This window comes from Rhamphochromis sp. 'chilingali' (assembly GCF_963969265.1).
Source record: "Rhamphochromis sp. 'chilingali' genome assembly, chromosome: 13".
Lineage (NCBI taxonomy): Eukaryota > Metazoa > Chordata > Actinopteri > Cichliformes > Cichlidae > Rhamphochromis > Rhamphochromis sp. 'chilingali'.
In genome coordinates this window covers 3,581,486-3,608,260 of record NC_137940.1, presented here as the reverse complement: position 1 = coordinate 3,608,260, position 26,775 = coordinate 3,581,486, and the positions used below count along the sequence as shown (strand labels likewise).

At 41.9% G+C, this 26,775-nt stretch overlaps 2 protein-coding genes across 2 annotated transcripts; both read left to right on the top strand.

Annotated features, from left to right (window-relative positions):
- The first annotated feature begins 806 nt into the window (after nucleotides 1-806).
- On the top strand, nucleotides 807-3,206 carry LOC308408982 (piggyBac transposable element-derived protein 4-like). Its single transcript, XM_080901468.1, has 3 exons — nucleotides 807-1,219; nucleotides 1,528-2,465; nucleotides 2,555-3,206. Exons 1-3 carry the CDS (start codon nucleotides 1,108-1,110, stop codon nucleotides 3,101-3,103), a joined length of 1,599 nt encoding a protein of 532 aa, XP_080757594.1. The 5' UTR covers nucleotides 807-1,107; the 3' UTR covers nucleotides 3,104-3,206.
- A 2,636-nt stretch (nucleotides 3,207-5,842) lies between these two features.
- On the top strand, nucleotides 5,843-13,183 carry LOC308408336 (piggyBac transposable element-derived protein 4-like; the record flags this gene model as incomplete). Its single annotated transcript, XM_080900534.1, has 5 exons — nucleotides 5,843-5,879; nucleotides 9,712-9,862; nucleotides 10,171-11,108; nucleotides 11,198-11,563; nucleotides 12,971-13,183. The coding sequence occupies exons 2-5, from the start codon at nucleotides 9,751-9,753 to the stop codon at nucleotides 13,181-13,183; spliced, it is 1,629 nt and encodes a 542-aa protein (XP_080756660.1). The 5' UTR covers nucleotides 5,843-5,879; nucleotides 9,712-9,750.
- Between the last annotated feature and the right edge of the window lie 13,592 nt (nucleotides 13,184-26,775).

Here is a 26,775-nt window from a genome sequence, read left to right as displayed (position 1 = left end):
TGACAAGTAAAACAGTAAAATATTTACTTGATGGACTATTCATTGTATATTTTAACTGTAATTAATGAGTTGTAGTCAACTGACAATTCTTTGGCTATTTCAAATAAGGGTGGAAGGGTGGACCACTTTGGCATTCAACTCATCATTTCTTTTAGTATCTCACTTTCCTATTTGTGAAGAAGTAAGAAAAGAATATAAAAATCCCCAAACCAATGAGAAACTAGTTGTAGAGCCCAGTATGGATTTTCGCAAATGGATTTTTCTTCAACAAGTTAACTGATCAAGTGATTAATCATTTTAATATTCATCAACTAGACTATAATTGTCTTCCATCTAAATTGTAGCCATGTCTGAATACAAAGTAGCTTGAATTCAATCAGGGCTGGACTGGGACAAAAAATCGTCCTGGGCATTTTGACTAGAGAACCACAAAGACATAAAACCTTTGAATGAAAACAAATGCTGTTGTGACAGTGATGTACACTGTCTTGTTGGTATATATGTATGATTTCTATACATTTTGCATCAGATGACCACTTTGGTTGTTTTGAGAATAATAGATTGCTGAATATACATTAGAGCTAAAGAGACTGTATTTTAGGGTGGCTTGCAAAATTATAATATGGAGTTTGCTAGTGTGTAAGAATACAAACAGAAAAGGCCTGGAATGTGAACAATGAACTGGGGTGCAGGGCAGGAGAAGAATTAACCCCCACCCCCAGGACAGAAGCAAGAGTTACTGCAAGAGTTACTGAGGGTGAGGGGCAGACAAATAACAAAAGGACACTACCTTAAACACTTAGACCCCCGGAGAGCAGTCATTTTGCGTTTCTACCTTTAAAAGCCGGAGAGCAGTCAGTCAAATGCTGGAGTCATTCATATGTATATTAGGTCGTTACCTGAGAATTCTGGAGGGGAGTGGGTGTGTGTGAATGATTGCTGATGTCTAACTGCCAACTGCCTCTTTGTGTGTGTGTGTGTGGGGGGGGGGGGGGGGGGACGACTTCCTTTTGTGTTGAGGTGGATATAATCTCACTGCATTTAGCCTAATCCTTCATTGCCCTGAAGAATTCTGTGGTGTACGAACCTCCTCTCCAAGGAAAGAAAATGCAGCAGGCCTTGGAAATGATCCTGAGTGAAGTCAACCCTTGTGACTCGGATGGAGAAGACCTAGAACTTCAGCCGGATTCGGACTCGGAGCTGTCTGATCAGTCTTCAGGTTAGATTTCATTTCATATTATTTCCAATTTCATTTCAAACAAGTAAGTGAAAAATACTAAAAAAGCAGAGCAGGATTAGGGTTAGCTAGTAACCCTAACTCTAGTTGTATCTTTTTATTTAGGAAGACATTTCATATCATTTCCTATTTCATTTCAAACAAGTAAGTGGATGTAGTAAGTAAGATATTTCAGACATTATTCTGATACAGATGAGGAGATACTGGAATTATAATTAGTATCTATGCATGCATTTGTGATTTCGTTTGACCTTCCCATTGCTCACAGTTTGAATTTGTTCACACTGCAGATGAGGAGACTGCTTCTCCACCTAAAAAGAGAGCTTGTTTGGGGACTGAGACAGCAAAAGATGGCACAGTGTGGCGTGAAGAACATGTGGGGACCCGTCTCCCTTTCACCCCAATAGAAGCGTACGCTGCAGATGGAGAGCCAACGGCTGAGGCCAGGAAAAGTATCTCGAGTCGCCTTCAGAGCTTCCTGTGTTTCATCACTCTTGACATGCTTCATAGCATTCAAGAATGGACTATTCAACATGCACAGGAAACGGAGCATGTTCATTGGTTCATGGACCTCCCTGAACTAATGGCATTTATTGCAGTTGTCATCTTGCGGGGGGTTTTTAGGGTTCCATCTGTAAATGACTGCTGGTCAGCAAACCTGGGAAACCCACAGATCATTGGAACTATGGCACGAAACCGCTTCCAAGACATCATGCAACACCTACGCTTTGATGACAAGTCCACCCGCAGTGATCGCGCAAAGACTGATAAGTTCGCTGCAATTTCCAGTGTGTGGGGATCATTTGTCACCAACTGCATCACGTGCTACAACCCTGGTCTACATATCACCGTTGATGAGCAGCTTTTCCCATCAAAGACTCAGTGCTGTTTCCTGCAGTATATTGCAAGTAAACCTGACAAGTTTGGGATCAAGTTTTGGGTGGCCTGCGACCTAAAATCCAAGTACATTTGCAATGTCTTCCCATATCTTGGCAAGGACCCCAATCGTCCCAGTGGGGAGAGACTGTCTGAAGATGTAGTGATGAGGCTGATGGAACCATTCCTAGACAAGGGCAGAAATGTTACCACGGACAATTTCTTCACATCGCTTTCACTTGCGCAAAAACTTCTTAGACGGAAAACCACCATCCTCGGCACAGTCAACAAGATTCGCAGGGAAATTCCTCAATCCACTAGACAGACAGATCGCAATGAATTCACCACTCAGGTATGTTGCAGGTCTTTTGTGGTTCTATGTTTATGTGTTTCATTGTGTGTAAAAGGGCTATGGAAATAACAATTTATCTTATTTCTTAGGTGTTTTCAACCTCTGCTGCCACGCTGACGGCGTATGCGGCCAAACGGAAGAAGACAGTCTATATTCTTAGCAGCATGCACAGCGTGGTTCAGACTGATAACACCACCAAAAGGAAGCCAAACACTGTCACCCTTTACAACAAAACAAAGTGTGGCGTGGATGTGATGGACCAGATGGTTCGGGAGTACACTGTCCGCAGAGGAACACGGCGCTGGCCAGTTGCCGTGTTTTATAACATGATTGACATGGCAGCACTGAATGCACATGTGCTGTATCAAGCATGCACCGGGACGAAGGAAAGACGGGTGGACTTCCTGGTGGAGCTTGCAAGGGAGTTGGCTCACTCTCATGTAGCTGCGAAGAAGGCAAGAAAAGAACAGTTGCTTCGGACACAACCCTCCACAACGAGCCCTGGAAAAAGAGCCACGTGTCAGGTCAAACACAATTGCAAGAACAATCATGCCACTGTGCGATGTGTTCACTGCAACAGATACACATGTGGTAAATGCAGACTACAGATACCATGGCAGTGCCAGGATTGTGAGTGATTGCTGAAAATGTTGAAATGTACTCACTCACTTTTTATTATTATTTGTAAAAATGTATACAAATGGTTGGTTTTTTGTACTGTTTTTATCAATAAATCTCAGCAACAAAGGACAAACACCCATGTGTGTTGATTTCTCCCTAAGACGGCAAACTGAAACACTCCAAGTTGGTGACTTTTGGAGATTTATTTCCCTGGATGATTGAGAATGCATCAAGATGAAACACAAAAGGAAGTTCACAGCTTTTAGCAGCTCCCCCACCCCCTCAGCCACACACCCCCACTCCCCTCCCTCCTGAATTCCTTTTTAACAACCTAATATACATATGAATGACTAGCCAATTTAGCTTCCACTTGGCTGAAGCTAAAGCTTAGCTAAAAGCCTACCAGCCATTTGGCTGGTTCCGGGTTTTATAGGTAGAAAGGTAGAAGCCTGGGACTCCTAGTGTTAAAAGGAGATGGGGGTCAGGGTGTCAGCACCCCTGGCTACTGTACCAGTGTTTTTCCATTGTGGGGGTGTTTACTATAGGGGGAGGATACCAGAGACTAAAACTGTAGCTGTTGTGTTGAATTCTTGAGATCAGCCTTTAGAATAGGACTGCAAAGGACTGCAGTGTGCTGATCTCCAGATGTATCTGTAAGGAAAAATGGGTAACAAAAGGATTGTGTGAAACTTGGAAACATCTCTGCATGATCTCTACCAACACGAAAGGATCGGAGAGAGCGGCGTTGTCTCCCACAGTTGTAAGATTCAGACATTTTAAATGAGAATAAGAAAGAAAAGTATTTCTTTGTGCCCCCCTCCTCTCCCTGTTAATGCTCTACTTGGCCCCCTGGCAAAACTTTGCTAGACCCGCCCCTGCACAGTTACCAGCTGTCAGCTACATAAAAAAAAAGGATGCTGGTGTTATTGGTCTCTCAGAAACAGTTCATAACTTCCCTTCACTCATGTCACCTATCATGTTTCTCCATCACCTGTTCAGCTCTGATGATCCAGTAAGGACATCTCCTGGTTTCATCTTCATGTTTCCCTCTCACCAGATAACCAACCTGACATCATGACCAGCAGCTTTACGGCTGTGGCTCCAACAAACATCAGCAGATCCTAGAAAGTAATATTAAATCAATTAAATAAATGATTTAATAAATAAATTAAATAAACAACTTATCAGGCTTTAACATGCTGCATGTATGTTTAGCGCAACATCCGCTGGTTTCCTCTTTCTGGCGCAAAGTGGGCGATAAACAAACAAGAGACAGAAAAGCCGATCAGCTGATCATTGATCAGTTTCATAACTGAAGTAGCAACAGGAGAGGGAGGGGGAGAGAGTGAGAGAAGAAGAAGCTGTGCAGCGGAGGACACAGATTAACTCCAGTTTTGTGTCTGTTTTTTTATTCTAGCTGAAGCACGGGACAAACTGCGTTCCTTTTCGCCTCAATACGATTTTCTTCTGTTTGAATGTGATGAGACTGCTTTCAGAGCCGTTGCCCAAACAAGGAGGAGAGTGTATCCGACCTCCTCGGCTGTAATTGTTCCAGCCCAGAGTCGATCATGACCAATTGGCCAATCGACCACCTGTCATTGTTTATACCGTTACAAAAAAACATAAAAACTAAAAGTCACCATCGCCCTTTGTGCCCGATACTCAGTCACAGTACTTCAAAAACACAATTACATTCCATTTCTGGGTTTAAAAAGTTCCCTGTCATTTTTTTTTATTTAGCAAAATTCAATTCACTTTTATTTATATAGTGCCAAATTGCAACAATAGTTGTCTCAACGCACTTAAAAAAGAGTGAGAAAAGGACAAACAAAAGGTTGTTTTTACACCTGGCTGTGCAGACTGCCCTCCATGTGCTATACAGACTGAGTACTGGCCAATACATTTAGCTAACATGTCTGACTTCTGTTTGTTGTTATTTCATAAAATTGTTAAACAACACATCTGTGTTAATTGTAGCAGGTTTATATTGTAACAGATATTGTAACATTTAAGTAACCAGCAGGCTAACTGAAGCTGTCAAATAAGTGCAACATAGAGTAAACTCTTTTAAGTAGTGGAGGTAGTTCTTTAAGGAGGCAGCTGCCCGATCACACGAAACAAACAAAATACGCTTTAGGATTCAAACATCCTCGAACACTAGTGTGAGCACAATACATTCTAATGGTGCTTTTCCTGCTGTTGTTCTCTGCAGCGAGGAACAAGACTGTGACAGCTTCTGATTTAGAGACCTTCAGAAAACAAGGTGAATGCCTCAGGTTTCCCACGACACCCAAGTTTAACTACAATCCTAACAATGGTAAGCACCACATATCGTCTACATTGAAATAGAATATGAAATCAATCTGCTACATAACTTAAATGCAGTAGATTGCCCAGTGAGCAAGTTACTGATAGGTTCGTAGCATAAACCTATTGGCTGGAACGTTCAAGACAATTCTACTACACAGCAAAAGCAAGACACAAGTAGTCAAAGTTCTTTGTGTTACTCATGCATGAGGGAGAGGACTGGACGATAGTGATGGGTCGTTCGCGAATGAAATGGCTCTTAGAGCCGGCTCCTTGACGTGAACGACGCGAGCCGTCACGTGGGTTGTTTTTTTTTCTTTCTCTCACCCTCTCTCGCACTTTTTTTCCGCTTCACTCTGCACGCGAGCCTTTTGCTTTACGCTGGGCAGAGGGGGGGAGGGTATGGAGCGGTAGTTACACACAGGAACAGAGCCAGAGGGAGAAAGAGAGAAAGAGAGCCAGGGACAACAACGTCACATTAGAAAGGTATAGTAATCATCCACAACTATTTTTGGTTGCAGATGATGAAGGATTCAGAAAGTTTATTCATGCGGGCCCATATGACAGAGAATATGCATGTTCTTTTTGTTTTCATATTATAATTTATATTTAATTGTGTTGTGGTTTGCAGTGTTTTGTGTTGTTTTCACTTTAAATTTGTAAAAGGAAAAAGCTGAAAATTTAAATAGTTAAAAGTTGAAATGTGAATAGTTGATTTTTGTATTAGATGATTTATTTATTACATTTTATGTGGAGTGAATAAATAAGTCAAAGTCAAGTCAAAGTCAACTTTATTGTCAATTCTGCCACATGTACAGGACACACAGAGAATAGAAACTACGTTACTCTCAATCCCTAGATAAAATAGCAAATGAACATTTAAATATAAGAGTGATTAAAAAATGCAGGTAAAATAATTAAAAAGTAAAAATTTAAATAAATACAATACAATTTTACATATAACAAGAAAGCTATACAATATACAATATAATGGGTAAATGACATTGGGTGTAAACCAGGCAGAGTAGTGCAAGTAGGCAAATAGTGCAAATGGAGATTTAGTAATGTACGGTAAGAGATAGTGTAACAACAGAGTCTTATGAGGTAATGGCAGTCCAATGCTCCACAAAGTGACTGGTAACTGGTGCAGGCCAGTGAGTGAGTCAGAGAGAGAGTGTGTGTGTGTGTGTGTGTGTGTGTGTGTGTGTGTGTGTGTGTGTGTGTGTGTGTGTGTGTGTGTGTGTGTGTGTGACAGAGTTCAGTGAGACCGTGGAGGAGAGAGGGGAGAGGGGGCAGAATCGGGAGGGAGTTAAGCTTCCTGACAGCCTGATGGATGAAGCTGTCCTTCAGCCTGCTGGTCCTGGCCTGGAGACTCCGCAGTCTCCTCCCCGACGGCAGCAGCTTGAAGAAGCTTTGCATTGGGTGCGTGGGATCAGCCGCTATGCAAAGGGCTTTTTTAGTGAGACGGGTGCTGTAAATGTCCTGGAGGGAGGGGAGAGAGACACCAATGATCCTCTCTGCAGCTCTCACTATGCGTTGGAGGGTTCTATGACAGGACGCATTGCAGGCTCCAAACCACAGAGTGATGCAGCTCGACAGGATGCTCTCGATGGTGCCTCTGTAGAAAGTGTGCATGATGGGGGCTGGTGCTCCTGCTCTTCTTAGTTTGCGGAGAAAGAAGAGACGCTGCTGTGATTTCTTGGCCAGTGCTGTGGTGTTGTACGTCCAGGAGAGATCCTCTGTGATGTGCACACCCAAGAACTTGGTGCTGCTCACTCTCTCCACAGACGCTCCGTCAATGGTCAGAGGAGCATGTTGGGTGTGCATTCTCCTGAAGTCCACAACAATCTCCTTCGTCTTCTCCACATTCAGAGAGAGATTGTTGTCAGCACACCACGTGGCCAGGCGTCTCACCTCACTTCTGTAGTCGGTCTCATCCCTGTTGCTAATGAGACCCACCACCGTTGTGTCGTCCGCAAACTTGATGAAGAGGTTGGAGCTGTATGATGGAGTGCAGTCATGGGTCAGCAGAGTGAAGAGGAGGGGGCTCAGCACACATCCCTGCGGGGCCCCCGTGTTTAGAATGATGGTGCTGGATGTATTACTGCCGACCCGTACTGCTTGAGGTCTTCCGGTGAGGAAATCCAACAGCCAGTTGCACAGTATTGTGGCGAGCTCAGAAAAGGAGGAGACGGAGGTGTCGTTTGGTCTTGCTTCCGTGAGCTAGCCAGGGAGCACAGCCATTTATTAACAATTCTAGAAAACACTGCCGCTAGCTAATGCTCAGCGCGGCCACAGCACAGCGAAAAACAACAACAACAACACAAGGCGCCCTCTGACCCCGGAAGGACACACCGTCGCAGCGAGAGGGCGTCACCTGTCACTATGGCAACATAAACAAACATTACTGTACAAACAGAACCCTGAACAGCCCTGACCCGCTACAGTATATTTACGGTGGCCCCTAGAGACAAAGCATGTACAAACTTCAAATCACATACGAACTCTGAAGCATGTACAAACTCCGAAACACGTAAAAACACGTACAAACTCCAAAACACGTAAAAACTCCAAAACACGTAAAAACTCAGAAGCACATAAAAACTCAAAACACGTACAAAAGACAACAGAAGTGCTCCAGGATGCTGGGCACAGTGTTGAGCTTTTGTTATCATGTGGCTACACAAGCCAGCAAGTACCAACGACCGGATTTGGTGTGTGGTAATAACAGGTAAATGAACTTTTTTTTAAATTATTTGAATATATATGAGTGCCTGTGTATAAATACACAAACAATACACACATGCTTTCAATTGTGTAATTTAAGTGATCTAGTAGCTCTGCTTTGAAAGTTCAGTTCATGCTAGAAATGTGTTTTGGAGTTTGTACGTGTTTTGTCTCTAGGGGCCACCGCATATATTTATATATAAACATATATAAATAAAACCACTTTTTTTACATTAGTAATTCCTTTTGTGCATAATTTTATATTATTGTTAATAATAAATTAATTAAAGCAACAAAACAACCTGAAGAGCCGGTTCGGAGCCGAAAGAGCCGGCTCTTTTTAGTGAGCCGAACCGAAAGAGCCGGATCTCTAAAAAGAGCCGCAAATCCCATCACTACTGGACGAGCGCCGTTCCTTCGCTTGACCATAGGTTGCTCTCGTCTGCGCCCTCGTAACACTGCTCTTTTATTGAGGTTACATGAATGAACATATGAGTCTTACATAGGTATACATGTTTACATGTAGACAAAGAGTACCGTGTGTGTGTGTGTGTGTGTGTGTGTGTGTGTGTGTGTGTGTGTGTGTGTGTGTGTGTGTGTTGTGTGGTCAAGATGTGACCCCATAAATGAATTCCCTAATCCTGCTGGTCTGGAAGTCCAGCCGTTCATCTAAACAAAAGGCAGTTAGACTAAAACAGATATACTTGTGTTTGCTATACCATGAAACAAAAAAAGAAGGTACGACCTCTTCTCGTGACCCCAGGATGTGAGTGTGTTTGCCAGAACACTCTGGAAGGCACACAGAGTCTTTACAGACTGCTAAGGATCAAACCTCTATCAATATGCAATTGATTATAAAACTCTAAGCATATATGAGTAAATATTTCTAAGCATAAATGACAACCTAATAATATAAACCTGACAGTTACCACACACTGAAAATGGTGTTGTAGAACAGGTTATCCCTGAACTTGTTTTAGCATTTCGGTTCATGAGTACAATAAAGCTTCAGAGGTGCTGGAAGATGGGGGTCTAATCATTTTTTGGCTGAAAGAAATCATCTCATACATCATGGACAATTTCTCAGTTGAGTGTGAGGAAGTAAAACTTAACATAAGGAGGTCTATAAAGAAAAGGCACAATACAATGTAAGCTTTGTTAGATTATTTGGTAGCTGTAACTCAGGAAGTACAGCATGTCATCTAATAGTTGGGAGGGTTTTTCTTTTTTTTTTTTGCTCTAATCAGTAGCCTATGCAATGTATCCTTGGTGAAGAAACTAAATGCTCTCCAATACATGAGGGATGCATCCAGTGAGGGATATTGTATAATCACTAGAAGTCCCAGACTTTTCTAACCCTCTGTCAGCCAAGTGGAAGCGAACTTGGCTAGTCTTTTCGCATCAATTCATATGTAAATTAGGTCGTTACCTGAGAATTCTGGAGGGGAGTGGGTGTGTGTGAATGATTGCTGATGTCTAACTGCCAACTGCCTCTTTGTGTGTGTGTGTGTGGGGGGGGGGGACGACTTCCTTTTGTGTTGAGGTGGATATAATCTCACTGCATTTAGCCTAATCCTTCATTGCCCTGAAGAATTCTGTGGTGTACGAACCTCCTCTCCAAGGAAAGAAAATGCAGCAGGCCTTGGAAATGATCCTGAGTGAAGTCAACCCTTGTGACTCGGATGGAGAAGACCTAGAACTTCAGCCGGATTCGGACTCGGAGCTGTCTGATCAGTCTTCAGGTTAGATTTCATTTCATATTATTTCCAATTTCATTTCAAACAAGTAAGTGAAAAATACTAAAAAAGCAGAGCAGGATTAGGGTTAGCTAGTAACCCTAACTCTAGTTGTATCTTTTTATTTAGGAAGACATTTCATATCATTTCCTATTTCATTTCAAACAAGTAAGTGGATGTAGTAAGTAAGATATTTCAGACATTATTCTGATACAGATGAGGAGATACTGGAATTATAATTAGTATCTATGCATGCATTTGTGATTTCGTTTGACCTTCCCATTGCTCACAGTTTGAATTTGTTCACACTGCAGATGAGGAGACTGCTTCTCCACCTAAAAAGAGAGCTTGTTTGGGGACTGAGACAGCAAAAGATGGCACAGTGTGGCGTGAAGAACATGTGGGGACCCGTCTCCCTTTCACCCCAATAGAAGCGTACGCTGCAGATGGAGAGCCAACGGCTGAGGCCAGGAAAAGTATCTCGAGTCGCCTTCAGAGCTTCCTGTGTTTCATCACTCATGACATGCTTCGTAGCATTCAAGAATGGACTATTCAACATGCACAGGAAACGGAGCATGTTCATTGGTTCATGGACCTCCCTGAACTAATGGCATTTATTGCAGTTGTCATCTTGCGGGGGGTTTTTAGGGTTCCATCTGTAAATGACTGCTGGTCAGCAAACCTGGGAAACCCACAGATCATTGGAACTATGGCACGAAACCGCTTCCAAGACATCATGCAACACCTACGCTTTGATGACAAGTCCACCCGCAGTGATCGAGCAAAGACTGATAAGTTCGCTGCAATTTCCAGTGTGTGGGGATCATTTGTCACCAACTGCATCACGTGCTACAACCCTGGTCTACATATCACCGTTGATGAGCAGCTTTTCCCATCAAAGACTCAGTGCTGTTTCCTGCAGTATATTGCAAGTAAACCTGACAAGTTTGGGATCAAGTTTTGGGTGGCTTGCGACCTAAAATCCAAGTACATTTGCAATGTCTTCCCATATCTTGGCAAGGACCCCAATCGTCCCAGTGGGGAGAGACTGTCTGAAGATGTAGTGATGAGGCTGATGGAACCATTCCTAGACAAGGGCAGAAATGTTACCACGGACAATTTCTTCACATCGCTTTCACTCGCGCAAAAACTTCTTAGACGGAAAACCACCATCCTCGGCACAGTCAACAAGATTCGCAGGGAAATTCCTCAATCCACTAGACAGACAGATCGCAATGAATTCACCACTCAGGTATGTTACAGGTCTTTTGTGGTTCTATGTTTATGTGTTTCATTGTGTGTAAAAGTGCTATGGAAATAACAATTTATCTTATTTCTTAGGTGTTTTCAACCTCTGCTGCCACGCTGACGGCGTATGCGGCCAAACGGAAGAAGACAGTCTATATTCTTAGCAGCATGCACAGCGTGGTTCAGACTGATAACACCACCAAAAGGAAGCCAAACACTGTCACCCTTTACAACAAAACAAAGTGTGGCGTGGATGTGATGGACCAGATGGTTCGGGAGTACACTGTCCGCAAAGGAACACGGCGCTGGCCAGTCGCCGTGTTTTATAACATGATTGACATGGCAGCACTGAATGCACATGTGCTGTATCAAGCATGCACCGGGACGAAGGAAAGACGGGTGGACTTCCTGGTGGAGCTTGCAAGGGAGTTGGCTCACTCTCATGTAGCTGCGAAGAAGGCAAGAAAAGATCAGTTGCTTCGGGCAGAACCCTCCACACCTAGCCCTGGAAAAAGAGCCACGTGTCAGGTCAAACACAAATGCAAGAACAATCAGGCCACTGTGCGATGTGTTCGCTGCAAAAGATACACATGTGGTAAATGCAGACTACAGATACCATGGCAGTGCCAGGATTGTGAGTGATTGCTGACAATGTTGAATTATTTGTAAATATGTGTACAAATGGTTGGTTTTTTGTACTGTTTTTATCAATAAATGTCAGCAACAAAGGACATACACCCATGTGTGTTGATTTCTCCCCAAGATGGCAAACTGAAACACTCCACTCCCCCACCCCCACTCCCCTCCCTCCAGAATTCCTACTTAACAGCCTAATATACATATGAATGACTAGCCAATTTAGCTTCCACTTCCACCATTTGACTGCTCTCCGGGTTTTATAGGTAGGAATCCCTAAAATGATGGCTCGCGGGGGTTTAAGTGTTAAACTGTTGGTTTGCTGCAAACTGATTGGTTCAGAGCTGTCACACCTTAGCCAGTATTTCATCTTATTTTGAAAAGCTTCCTCTTGATGGTTTGGCAGGATGTGATGTAGAGAGCGAGCAGCAGGTGGCAGTAGTGATGTGCGATACCACTGATTTCCTTTCCGATCAGATACCAAGTAAAATTCAAGGTGGTATCGACGATACTGATCCGATACCGATACTTTGTATATAAACTTATTCTATTTATTGTATCTTTTATTGTATCTCAAAGTATAGCGTCATAATGATTACAGGACATCAGATTACTTGTTCTTATCACTTAATAATGCAGAATTCATCATATAGAAATAAAAAAACTGAAGTTGTGAACATCTTGCCTGCCAATCAGATCTGAGAGCAAACTCGAACACAAAGATCACATCCAACTTTATTTATTCAGACTTTCCTAACAAACACACAAATTTCCCAAAGGAACATCAGAACTGTGGCGGCAGCGTTAGCGATCCATCCAGAAGCTCACAGGGAACCCACAGCATCAGTTTGTCAGCTAAACTACCAGCTGATTGATCACAGGGAGGGGTCGGCGATGGTCTCGATGGTCTGTGATGGTTTTCTCATGGACTTCTGTTTCACAGTCAGCGGGTTCGCCACCTGCTGGATTTTAGAGAGAATGCGCTTCCATGTCGGCTTCACTCTTCAGATCAGGAAGCTACAACAAATTTTTTTAACTTTATCACTTCTAAACTAACAAGTTATTAAAGATGAACCAATGACCATGAACCCCCAACCCCCCCCGTTGGCTTTTAAGGTGCTCTGTAGTTATCTCAGTGTCCATCGTCTCTCCTGGTCCGTCACTCTGTGGAGAAACACAATACGACACTGTGGTGGCGTCTGCTATTTTCTATGCTGTGGTCTGCTGGAGTGGTGGAATGGCAGAGAGGGACGGGGGAGACTCAACGAACTGGTCAGGAGGACCAGCTCTGTCCTGGAACATCCGCAGAAGTCCATCGAGCAGGTTGGAGAGGAGAGGATGTTGTCTAAGCTAACATCCATCATGGACAACACCTCCATCTCCTGCATGAGACTGAACACCGAGCAGCTCATTCAGCAGTGGACTTTTACACCCACAGTGTAGGAAGGAGCGCTACTGCAGGTCATTCTTACCAGCAGCTGTCAGACTCTGTAACACAGTTTAACATTCTTTTGGTCATCTTACTCACCAGCTTGTTTGTTTACTGTACATTTTATACATATCTCTGTACAATTTTCTCAGTTTTTCTATACCTATTCTGTGCATTGGTACCTGTATATATGAACTTCAGTTGCTTGTGTTTATAGGACCACCTTGTGTCTTCCTTTTATATTTTATTTTCCCTTGCTTTAAGAGCTCTGTAACACCGAAATTTCTCATCCGTGGGATAATAAAGGTTTATTCTATTCTATTCTAAACACAAGCTCCAGGAGCTGTGAGGAGGGTGTTCGTGTTTCCTGAATCAGTAACAGCTCACAGGTGAACAGGATGTATGCAGGTAAACTGGAGGGTCCGTCGAGCTGATCGGTGGTTTCCTGAGAATAATGTCGATACGTGCATGCATTTGTACAAGCTGCAGATGGAGACTTTGTTTGCCAAGGTCTTCAGTCTTGTCAAACCGCCTGACACTCTGGCAGACAGACACAGAAACCCTTAACCTGAAACACCGGCACAGGTTAACGTGGAGTCGAAGTCTGAATAGAATAGAATTCAACTTTATCGTTGTTACGTCCCCCCTACCATGGTGGAGGCAAAAGTTGGAAGGAGACAGCAACACTGGACAACCACAATCAATGAAGGAGGAAGACCACAGAACAGTTAAGAATCAGGCAGGATTTATTGGTTGCTTGCCTGGATAGTCAAACTTAACAAAAGAAAAGAGGTGGGGGAGGAGGACTGGGCGGTTGATCCAAATCAAAGAAATTAATAAAACAAAAAGAGGTCGATAGCTTCCAGGGCCTAACTGAAACAAAAAATGCAAAACAAAAGGCCTACCTAGCTACTCGTCAAAAAGGTCAGTGAAAACATACAAAAGTGGCATCAACCGCATAACCTAGTGTGTCTAACAGTTTAAAACCTGCAACCAGTGTATAGGATACCCCAGCTTACCTGTCCAGCCTCCCACCACACATAATACAAAGAAGCCTGTTCGCAAATGTTTGTCATAGCAGAAGCCAGCACCCACCAGCTGGCCAGGGAGCTGCTCATTTGTAGTGATCCTCGGCGTGTGATTGGCCAACTGGGCGCAGATAGCCAATAGACACATGCCAATCAACTTCGAACTGGCCAATAGGTGGAGGCTTGACACCTGAAAGATAAAAAGAACACCAAAAGCAAAGCCACATCTCTTGGCACGTTACAATCGTCATTGCAGATGTCACAAGTACAAGGCAATGAAATGCAGTTTGCATCCATCCAGAAAGTGCTTTAGCAATAATACAGATATATTACAGAATATGGATCTATGTTACAATGTACACGGTATAAAGATATGTTAGGAATATGCTATAACTACAAGTATGTACAGGCTGTAGTGAGTGTACAAGCTATGTACAGGCTACGAACAGTCTGTTTAACTTTAACCATGTACAGTGGTACAGTACAGAGTGAATTGAGACAACCTGGTGCTACATATGACAGACGAACACAGGATTACATAAAGTGCAATGTGCAAAAATTTGAAAAAAAAAAACCAAGACAAGACAGTGCAACACTAGACAGAACAGGACAATGGAAATGTGCAAAATTGAGTAATGTGCAAAAAGTAGCTTGGTGTCTGAAGGTGTGTGTGTGTGTGTGTGTGTGTGTGTGTGTGTGTGTGTGTGTGTGTGTGTGTGTGTGTGTGTGTGTGTGTGTGTGTGTGTCGCTCCAGTCACTCCAGCCACCAAGTCTGATGGCTTGGGTGAAAAAACTGTTCCATAGTCTGGCAGTGAGGGCCCGAATGCTCCGGTACCTCCTTCCAGAAGTCAGCAGGGTGAAGAGGGTGTGTGCGGGGTGTGTGGGGTCCTCCACAATGCTGGTGGCTTTGCGGATGCAGTGGCTGCAATAAGTGTCCGTGATGGAGGGAAGAGAGGCTCCAATGATCTTCTCAGCTGCTCTCACTATCTGTTGTAGGGTATTGCAATCCAGGTGCTGAGGAATGATTGTGTTGAATGCTGAACTGAAGTCTATGAACAGCAATCACATATGTGTCCTTTTTGTCCAGGTGGGTGAGGGCAAGGCGTAGGGTGGTGGCGATGGTGTCATCTGTTGATCGGTTGGGGCGATAGGCAAACTGCAGTCTTAGGTCAAATATCTGCAAATCCAAACCCACAATGGTTATGCTTAATTCTATAGTATTCATACATAAATATATTTGTCTGACACCTTTCTCACCCAAAGGAAAACATTTCTTCAGTTTGTGAATAATTTGAAAGTCTGATTCAATAAAAGGACTAGATGTTACAATCCTTGATATTGCATCACTTCTAATGGAGAACTGGAAGCTTTACCAGCAGGACACATCATCAGTTATGTGCCTCAACTTAACAGGGTGTTTTGGCCTTTTATCACATGACACCCTCTGCTGAGACAGGCCCACTAAAAGTTGATCAAGCCTGGTCATGTGTCTCACGGTTAGCTGACTGCCTTAGGCTGCCCATGTGTTGTCAGCCCTCTGCAGCTATAGCCAATGACTGGTCCTCTCAGCAGTATTAGCTAACTCTCCTATAGCATGCCGTTGCAGCTGTCTCCTGACTCCAATTTCTCTAAGTAGTTTTGCTGTTGTACTGGCAACAAAGCCCCTGCACCCCACTTCCACCAGGCACACCCTGATCTTCCAGCCTCTGTCCTCTGCCTCAGCTCCCAAGTTTGCATACCGCAGCTTCCTATACTCAAATGCTTCCTCAATTGCTTCCTCCCATGGTACTGTCAGGTCAATGACATAAGCACGTTTCTGGGAGTTAAACCAAAGGATGAGGTCTGGTCGCAGAGTAGTTGTTAAGATCTCTGTGGGGAAAATGAGTCTCTGATCCAAGTCGAGTTGTATCTGCCAATCCCTGGCGACCTTCAGTGGTCCCACATCCAGGGTTGAAGGGCTAGTCCTCAGCTTGTCCCCGTCCCAGACAAATGCTAATGGATGCTGATGCTCCTCTTGGTTTGTGAAAGGCTGAGCATTGATGGATTCCCTCTTGTACTCAACCTTTTCAGCAAGACACCTGAGGAACTGGTTGTATTTCCGTGTATCTGCCCTTAGTAAGGCTAGTCCTACAACCAACCAACATGTTCTTGAGTGTTGCTGGGACTGTACACAGGAGCCAGGATGGCTCCTTTCCAAACCACAGCTGCAGATTTATGGGGGAAGGCAGCACATTGTATGTGGCTCATGTGATGAGACATCGCCTATTAGACTCCATTCTGAAACTGTTTTTGCACTGAAAACACTACATCCGGATGAACAGAATCAAGCTTTTTGGGAAGATGAAAAGTATTTTTTTCAGTCATAAAACAAAAAACATCAAACACTATTGTTTATGCACATGTTGATCATTCACTTTGTGGATCACAAAACTAACTAAATGATTGCTGATTGCCACTAAAGCAATTTGGACTCAAATGCAGGACTCTTAATTTAAAAGATCAAAAGGTTTATTTACAGCATAAGCAAAGATGAAGACTTCAAACACAATGTCAGTGTTAATAAAAGCCTCAGTTCCAGAAAGGCAGGCTATTCCACAGATGCAATTACTCCACAGAGTCTTTCTCATCAGACTCAAGTTTTCAGCTCCTACCTTAAGTACTGGTAGTGGAGTCAAGGGTGGGAACTGAGAATAAGTCATGTAAAATAAATATTTGACCAATTAAACAAAGATAGCGGAGGGCATTATAAAGCAGTTGTTTTGATTGCTCTCAATTTTGACAGCCCTAAAAAAGATTAATGTCAGTTTGTACTCACTCGCTTTTGCGCATGCGCAGGACTGGAACGTAAGCGTTTTGGGCTGTTTCAATGTGGACGCACAACTCTGTGAAAACGACTGAAAACGCTAATGTGGACGCAGAGCGTTTTCACACAAAAACGCAGTTTTCAAATCTATGTCAAATCATGTCAGGTTTGTTCACACTTTGTCTCCCAGCAAGATCATGGAGGAGATTGCAGGAGACCTGTAGTCACCCTAGAACAGCTGGACAGGACTATAGAAGGTCTTTAATGAGTCAATGTAAACAAAGAAGTAGATAATTAAAACTAATTAAAAATACAGGTAGCTGATCAGACAGTGGATGTGGCGCAGTATTTGTCAGAAGTGTTAACCCACCAATCCCCTGCAAAGTGTAATTGAACACTAATTTGTTTAGCAATTGTTTACATTGTAAATAGTCAAAATGATAAAGTTATTAGATAAACTATGTTAGGTTTTGTATGTTTGTTGTCTGTCTTCTAGAGTCAAAACCGAACCACATAGTAAGCCCACAATTAATCCTGCTATTACCATAAAAACTGGTTCTACAATTAAAATGGATCCATTAAAGTAATGATGAATGTGGTTATTTATCGCTGTTTCATAACTGAGTTATGTCATTTAGTTTCAGCTGCAGTGAGAAGAGGAGCAGGAGCATTAGAGGCCATACAGTTTGAATGTGGCAGCAAAGGCTCTGTTGCCACCTGCTGGTAAAGTCATGCAATTCCCCAGTGAATATTTAAGAAAAAAATGCTACTATATTTTGCATAAATTGAAAAAGTTATTTTTTAATCTTTCTACGTTGTACAAATATCCCATTTCATGTGTTTCTTTATGTAGTATGAAGATGCATTTTTATACTGCAGGATATTGCCCATGACATGGACAGAAACTTCACTTGACTTATTTGAAGCTTCTTAAAATAGTTCTTAGCTCCTTTTAAGCTCAGAAGTAACTATTTGATTTGATATCACCTGGCACTTTCCCTTTAAATTGATCAAATCTTCCACTACTGGTGCACACCAGTTCATGTTTGCAGAATTTGACTTGACCCAGCAAGTTTGATAAACCACCAGGTCCCAGTCACTCCTGTCCATGTGTACAGGGACAATTTTGATCCCTCATTCTGAATCATTCATTTACTCACATGTGTGGACAAAATATAACTCCAAACTTAAAGTCTTTCCAGTTCTGAAAAAATTGGGACACTGTGTAAAAAGTAAATAACATGTAAATAACACTTCATGCAATGCTTTTCAAACCTCATAAACTCAGGGCCATGAGTACACCACTGAGTAGCATCCCCTGTTCTTTTAAGTTTGTAAACATCTGGCCTTAAAAATGTTGGCCTTTGTTTGTCTGATATAGGATTTTAGCTGTTCAACAGTCCGTTGTCATCTCTTTCAGAGCCAAAGGTGTCATAGTCCTGGCTCAGTTTACCCAGTGTTTTGAGTTTTCTTGTGTCTTTTGTCATTTTGCATTACTTTTTATGTTTAGGTCCGCTGTGTAAGTCTGGGGTTTATTCTATAAGACCTGGGTTGGTCTGTTGAGATTTGTTTATTAGATTTCCCCTTGTGTCCTTACCATCGGTCTCCCGCTGTGTGTCTGTTGTATGAGTTCTTGTGCCTTGTTTCACCTCCCCGTGTTTTATTCCATCATGTTGATGTATGTTTCCCCGGCCCGTCATGTCTGCTCTCTCCCTCGTACTCCCTCACTCCCTCTCATCTGCCTCTCTTCCACTCGTGCATCCTGTTCCTCTGTTTCCTGTTTTATCCTTTTTCCTGTGAAGGTCTCATGTTTCCATGTTTGTTCTGTTCAGTTTTGCTTCGCCTGTCTCATTATGATTATTCATGTCAGCTGTGCTCCTTGTATGTTCTCATTTTTTCGTTATCTTTCTGTGTATTTATGTCAGCATCTCACTCAGTCCCTGATAGTTGCGTGTGATTCTCCATCTATTTCTTAGTGTGATCAGTTGTTTAGATTTCCCAGTTTAGTGTTGAACTGTTTATTCATTCAGCAAATAAAGCTGTGGGCTTTTTTGTTTTGTTTTTTTGAGTTTTTGTTTCTCTCAGTAAGTCTGTGTTTTTGTCACGGTTTGCAAGGCAAGCCGTGTGGAAACACGGGATGATAAGCAGGGAAACACAGACGGACCAACGACGAGCACAGGAGGAAACTGCACACAGAAGGGAGAGGTGGTTGAACCTAATTAAGCATGACGAGCCGGGGAGGAAACAAAACAAAATACGAGACATGGACCTTCAAAGTAAAACAGTAAACACAGAACACGGGAAGCCAGATAACAAAACCTAAAACTAGAACCCAGGAAATGCTAAAGAGCTAAGGAGCTAGACATACTGATAAAGAAACCAAAACACTACCATGATCAACCATGGTGGAATCAAAAACTAAAAGTACAAAAAAACACTGGGTCACCAACCTAGGACCATCACAGTTTTGGTCCTATCCTGCCTGCACACAGCTGTTTTATGACAAAAGGTAGTTTTACTACCACCCGAATCTTTTGTCAGTCACCTGTCAAAATGCACTGTGTTATCAAAAATGTAAGTGCAAATGCCTGTCAGCTTATCAAGCTCTAACCTTTGGTAATGAGACATGAAAATCCCCATTAAAATCTCAGTGGATTGGGGCCAAACTGACTTCCAAAGACAATAAGCAGATGTCACCAAAACATGTCAGTAATATACAGGAAGGTTGCAAACAGGAGATATGCAATTCTTTAAAGGACAGAAAGGCATTCTGGTAGAGATTCTGAGATTGTGTTCACTTTGATATGTTTTATCAATGTATATTTTTAGATTGCACTTTGCTTTCACTGATCAAACACTCATAAATAACTGGTACCCCCAAGTTTGAGGCCCTGCTTTTCAGCTGAAAAGGGGTCAAATGCTGACTCTGTCATGAACCGAAGTTCAGTACACAAGCTGGACCCAGAAGCAGAGACAACACGCACAGGAGTACGATAAATAAACTTTATTTCAACTAAAGGTGTCCCGGAAGGGTCAAAGGAAAACACGCGAGAAACTAGAAAAACCAAAGGACCGGGGGATGAGTTACGCAGGAACGCCATAATCGGGACTGTGGGAGGCTGCAACAGAAAGAGGAAGAGAGTTACTGGGGAGCGGGGAAATAGCAGCATACGTGGGGGAGAGTGTGAGTCTTACAGTCAAAGCGGGGCCGTGGGAGCTGGAGGGAGGGGTGAGGGTCCGCGGGGGCCGGAGGGAGGGGTGAGGGTCCGCGGGGGAGCTCCAGGAAAGTAGAGGTGGTTGGTACTGGAGGCGATCCAAACTCCAGACGGGCAGGTGGCTCAAAAACACGCCGAGCTGTTACCTGAGCGCAAAGGAAAAGATTAGCGTTTGTTCAGGTAAATGAGGGTTTTCACAACCGCCTTCCCGTGGGTGTACGTTACCGCTGTGAGACGACTAACGGACTGACGTGGAGCAGCTGGCTGGGCTGGATCAAATAGTCCACCTGATAATCGCCTGAGATGGAATGCAGGTGTGGAGTTAACAGCCACACCCGTGGGCGTGGGCATCCCATCAGCTCCTCGGACACCGGGCCGCGTACCATGACAGTCTCCAGGTTGGAGAACCGTTTGTTCACAAGTGTGTGGAAGACTGGAGGAGAGACTAACAAATGGAGTAGAGTCGTATACTTTACTGGACTGCTATGTTGAAGAGGGAAAATAGCTGTCCTGCAAAGCTGTTAATTTAGTAACTGACAGACTGAGGTGACTGTATAGATAGATTATCATGAGAAATCATTGCTGCTCATAATTTACAGTTACGCTGTTTGCAGTAAGTCCAGGTTGTTTGGAAGAAAATTTAAACTATTTCTCAGTCGCTTACTTGGTGTTTGCACAGAACCTGGCCGTAAAAGTACAGTAAGCAAATTAGTTTTAGGTTATTTAAAGAATAAAAGAATATCATATTTATGAATATACACTGATCAGTGTGTAATTATGTCTTCCAACAAATTGTATTCTTATAAACTAAGAATGAATACATTAAAAATCCATAGGACTGGGTGTTGATTTCTGGAAACCGCCATGTTGCTCCCATCATGAATACAATGGCCGAGATGGCCTTTGCCACTCCTCCTAATCACATTTTAACTATGTGGCTAGAAACAAGCATCATATGTAGTACACCTATAAGTTACCTTTCATTTTAAAATCATAAATACTGCTTTTAAATTCAACAAGTGCCTTGAGGCAGCTGTTGTTGTTATTTGGCGCTGTGTAAATAAAATTGATTTGAATTAAATTATGTATGACTATCTAACATTTGTACATGTATATTATCATGGCTGAGATGGTTTAACTGGAAAACTCCAAGTTGATCAGTGTTACAGCCCCTGGCCTCGGGGGAAGTGAGCTGGCCTTCAAGGAAATCCAAGCGTGCCAGGACCCACAGACGATTGGCTGTCTGGGGACCCGTGGGTAGCACCTCCGGGGAAAGGTGGCTCAAGAGTTGACAGTTCATCTTGTAATTGGAAGGTTGCCGGTTCAAGGCCCGGTTTGGACAGTCTCGGTCATTGTGTCCTTGGGCAAGACACTTCACCTACCGCCTATGCTGGTGATGGCCAGAGGGGCCGATGGCGCGATATGGCAGCCTCGCTTCTGTCAGTCTGCCCCAGGGCAGCTGTGGCTACAACTGCAGCTGCCTCCACCAGTGTTGAGAGTGAATAGTGGAATTGTAAAGCGCTTTAAGGGTCTTGAAAAGCGCTATATAAATGCACTCCATTATTATTATAAAGGGACCAATCAGCCACTGATTGTGCTCGCCTGTGCTCTACAAATGGCTGTTGAAAATGTATTTGGGGGCTGCTTTGAACTGAATGTGCAGTTCACCTCACATGCTTCTGTCTGTGAGACTTTCTTGTGAAACTCTGTTTGAGGTGTGGAACTTGTTTGAATAGCGTCTAGTTCTACTGCTAGTTTTATTTTCTACTCGTACGTGAACCTGTTATTTTTGTGTTGGGTATTTGCCGGTTTTTTAGTTCCAAGTTCTTTTTCTGTGAATAAAACTGTGCCTTAACTGGTTTCCTTCCCCTGTCCCATAGCAGAGCCGGGTCTTAACAATCAGCTCCTGAAATACTCAAATCAAAGTATCTAATCATTGATTTCCTGACTAGATACTTTGGTTAAGGAGCTACACATGCACATACACGCACGCATATAAAACGCTAACAATAACTTGAATTAAACAGGTGCAACTGATGATATGAGCAGCGACTGTATTGTGCTATTACTTTAGCTTAAAAATGTTTTCCATTAGTAAATAAAGATGATCCTATGCAGTTACACATTACACAAAATGTTGTATACTGTGCAAAATGTACATGTTGAATTGCCATGGAAACCTAAATGTATTCAGTTCATGGTGCAGAAATACCAAATGTGCTTCAGGGATTTGTCCTAATTTGCTTTAAAGTTCTTTTTATACTGCTGATATTAAAAAAGTGAAAGAAGAGAGAAAGAAGGAAAACTGATTAGACTGTTGGTTCTGCAGATAATAGTAGATAAAAGCATCAAATCATTCATGTTTAGGTCGAGTGGGCTAAACATGAATGATTAAATGAGACAATCGAAAGTGTTAAAAAGTGAGTAATTGAGTTCTGGTGAATGGTTTTGCTCCACAAATTACACATTAGTTTTGTTTTTTCAAGAAGCTAAACCATGCATCGCTGTTCAGTCTGCTTTTCAGCTCTTCTGAAGAACGAAATGTCATGGCGCCTCACCAATGAAACATACAGCTTGCAAATTTCTTTTGAAGTGCTGAGTTTGATGTATTTTAGGTATTTCTTGCAGTACACACCACAGCCAGTCGTAGAAGTCATGCATGTTGTGTTTTCTGTTCTGAACATTTGAGAACGTGAATTATAATCAGACAGAAATAGTCAAAAATTAACAGTAAATAATAAGAAAAATTGCAACGGGAGATTAAACAGAGATAATAAGAGTTAGAAAATGCTGAAGAGAGACCAATGTGACAGGAAGTGTATTTTAAGTCTTTTCTGTTTTAACCAATCGGATGCATTTTATGGTCTAACCCAGTGTGCTCATTTCCCCTTCGTAACTTACTGAAAAACCCCAAAGCACATTCTCAAGATGGTCGTCTTATGGATTACATTGCTTTTTCTTCATCGAGGAAGTAAGGGGGGATTTGTTTCTGTTTGTTTTTGTTTTATCTGACCATCTGACCAAACTGAACGTATTATTTATGTTGAATAGATTCATATATAGATAGACGTAGAGATAATAACATAAAAACTGAACGTTTTCTTTTACCTTAGATTCTCTGGTTCCAGTGAAAACAGTCCATGTTGGTGAAACAGCAACATTAACATGTGTTTTACCAAATGAAGAGCTCGGCAGCAGAAAGGTTCAGTGGTACAAGCAGAGAGTCGGGGATACTCTTAAATTATTAGTGTCACTTTCTGGAAAACCTTCTTCAGAGTTTTTTCAGTCAAGATTTTCTGCACATAACAGTAAAGATTTTAGCAACCTGACCATTTGGAATGTAGCCCAAGAGGATGAGGGAATGTATCACTGTGGAATAGACACCTGGATTAAACTTGAATGGAGTGGGACATATTTGTTAGTAAAAGGTAATGAACTGACCAACTTTTACAAAATTATTAAATGCCTCTGAGAATGTGGTGAATAATTTACTTGTATTACATTTTGTATTACACAGTAAACACTGAAAGGACATCAAACAATATTGTTGTACAGCAGCCGACAGAATCAAATCCACTGCGTCCAGGAGACACAGCAACTCTTCAGTGTTCAGTTCTGACAAATTCTGAGAACAACACATGTTCAGGACATCATAATGTTTTCTGGTTCAGAGATGGATCTAATAAATCTCTTCCAAACATCATCTACACTCATGGAAACAGAACTGATCAATGTGAGAAAAGATCTGACCCTCAGGATGGGTGTGTTTATCGCTTCTCTAAGAACGTCAGCTCCTCTGATGCTGGGACTTACTACTGTGCTGTGGCCACATGTGGGGAGATATTATTCGGAAATGGAACTACACTGGATGTTCAAGGTATCTGTGCCTGATTTTGTCTAAAGTACTTTTCAGTTTGTACTTAAAACACGCTCATATCAAGATCAGTGATAAAACCTTTTTTGTTTGTTTTGTAGAGAAAACAACACGACTGGTATTTATTGGAATTGTAATATTAATAACCTGTTTTGCCATTTCGGTCATTGGAAATCTTTTCTTCATCTGCAACCGAAGGGTATGCAAAAAATGTAAAGGTAAGTGTTGTCAGTAGCTTAACATTTATGTATAAAATCATAAAAACAAGTTTGCTGTAAAACTGCAAGGAGGCAACTATTGTACTAATTGTTAATGTTTAAGCGCTCCATAATGGTTGTTATTTCTTTGTGTACCTCATTAAACAATCTAACTTCTCATTAACTTAACTTATCGCTTCACTTGAATGATACATTTATGTAAGTAAGACTTTTGTAAAAAAAAAAAAAAACATCAGAGGAGAAATGTCACATTAAGTGCATTTCACTATCATATATTTATTGTTATTATTTTTGTTTATCTTAGAAATAAAAAGTGATACAACAGAAGTACAAACTGACAACTTGTACCAACCAGTAAGTAATCAAACAGATTTTGTGTAGGTTAAATATGTATGCACAGTTCCACATCCTCTTCTACATGTTTGTGTACTGTATACTCTTTCTGTTACTGCACAGACTGAAGCTGATGATGATATAAACTACGCTGCGCTCAGTTTCTCTGAAAGAAAAACACGAGGAAGAAGGACAAGAGAGCATACCGAGGACACTGTTTTCTCCTAAATGTTGAGTTAAATGAATATGACATTGTTGAGCATCTCCTTAATATTAAAATAAACCTTAAATTAAGTTTTGGGCCTTTTATTTGTCACTCTTTGGCACTGTTACGCCCCTAGTCTAGGCGGGTAGGGACGCACATAAGGTTGGAGGAGAGAGAGACAAATCCCCGCCCTGGTTCCCAAGCCAAACATCCAAACCAGTTGTGAGTAAAAAAAGTGATTTTATTTAAGGACAAGAAGCATAGCTCCAGGGTGAGCCCAGGCCAAAATAATAAACAAAACCAACTAAGTCCCACCAGAAAAGACTAACTAAACCCTAAGAAAGAAAAAAGAACAAACAAATGACAGAGCTATCCCTCGCTCCCTGACCAAGAAAACAGGAGAAAACGATTCCAAAAGAAAAGGCAGCTCACCCCTTCCGCTTCAGCCCACGAGTGCCTAAGCTCTCAGCTAATGCACTAGGAGCGGCTTTTACAATTCACACTCCCACAAATACACAAGATAAACACAGGCTGGGAAAACCAGGGTCAGGACTGCGACGGCTGTCAGGCTACTCGCTCGTTCCACACTCTCTCTCTCTCTCTCCCTGGAGCTGTCAGAGCGGCTTTTTGAATGTGGTCACCTGTTCCATGGTCCAATCAGCTGCTCACTACTCTTCATTAGGGGAGGGACCTGTAAAGAGTCTTAAACACAGTAAAGAGACACAGAACAAACAGCCCACACAGTGTTCTTATGGCCACAGCCGTAACAGGCACCCTTTGTTTTCTTATTTCTTTTCTAATTTTTCTTTTTCCATCTTTGTTAAAAACTAACCCCCACAGCCCCCCACTCCAAGAAAAACAAATCTAGTGTTTATTTGTACGACAGTGCAGGAAAGGAAAGCATGTTACTTAATTTGCTTTGAAATTGTCTTAATGTAAGTGCATTTTCAATTTTTAATTATAATTGAACCTTTTTTCATACAGGTTGAGACCTGGTGTCTCATTTACAACAGGGGCTTGTTTCAGACAAACAAAATTGCAGAGTGATATCTAATCCTACATTTTTACCAAGTAATCTCACTCCGCAGATCAGTTGCAAATGTAAACATGAAGAGAGACCCAAGAACTTCTTTTTATAAGAAACTTCTTTTTTTCTGGTTCTGTGTACTGTGTTGTATTATTTTAAGACTGAAACACAGTCATTCTTGTAATGTTGAAAAAGAAATATTACCATACCTCCACAGAGACTATAATAAAACTTTTATCCAAAACTTTGTCCTTCAAATTATCATAACAATCCAGGCAGTTTGAATGTATAGGATTCACCTGTTGTTTAATTCAGTTTATTTTATTTTATTTTTTATAATATCTTGAACTGCAAGATATTAGCTGTAGATAGAAAAAGATATTTAGCTCTGGTGACTACAAATAGAAAAACGTAATAAGTTCTGTAGTGATAAAATATATATCATTGTGCATTGCTAAACAGATTGTGCAACAAACATGCACTGCATGTGCATATAACACTATCTATTAATCAGAAGAGAGACCGAAAATGAGAATCCTGTCAAAATAATAATTAAGGACCTTGCAAAAATCACTGCAGAATCGGAATTTTGTTTGTGTTTTGAAACCTTCTTTGCACCAGACTAAGCACAAAATCTTAATATGTTACCATTTTTCCATGTTGTGACAAAGCTCCAAATCATTTTAAGGATACTTTAGAGTTAAATTTAATAGCACTTCAAAATCAATGTCAAAGTATAGGTTCAGAAACTCAAGACAGTAGAAAGAACAGTGAAACATCTGTCATCATCATGCTGGAGAATCCCACAAGTAACACCCTACAAGTTCTTACAATTCACACCATGTAGCTAAGTTTGGACTTTATTCTAAAGTAAACAATTTGTGAAGCTGAAATAATTAAAAC

Bases quoted from the DNA above. Each gene is read 5' to 3' on its own strand.
- LOC308408982 (XM_080901468.1), top strand. From the start codon at position 1,108: ATGCAGCAGGCCTTGGAAATGATCCTGAGTGAAGTCAACCCTTGTGAC. The intron at 1,220-1,527 runs GTTAGATTTCAT...TTCACACTGCAG, and splicing joins GCTGTCTGATCAGTCTTCAG to ATGAGGAGACTGCTTCTCCA. The intron at 2,466-2,554 runs GTATGTTGCAGG...CTTATTTCTTAG, and splicing joins GCAATGAATTCACCACTCAG to GTGTTTTCAACCTCTGCTGC.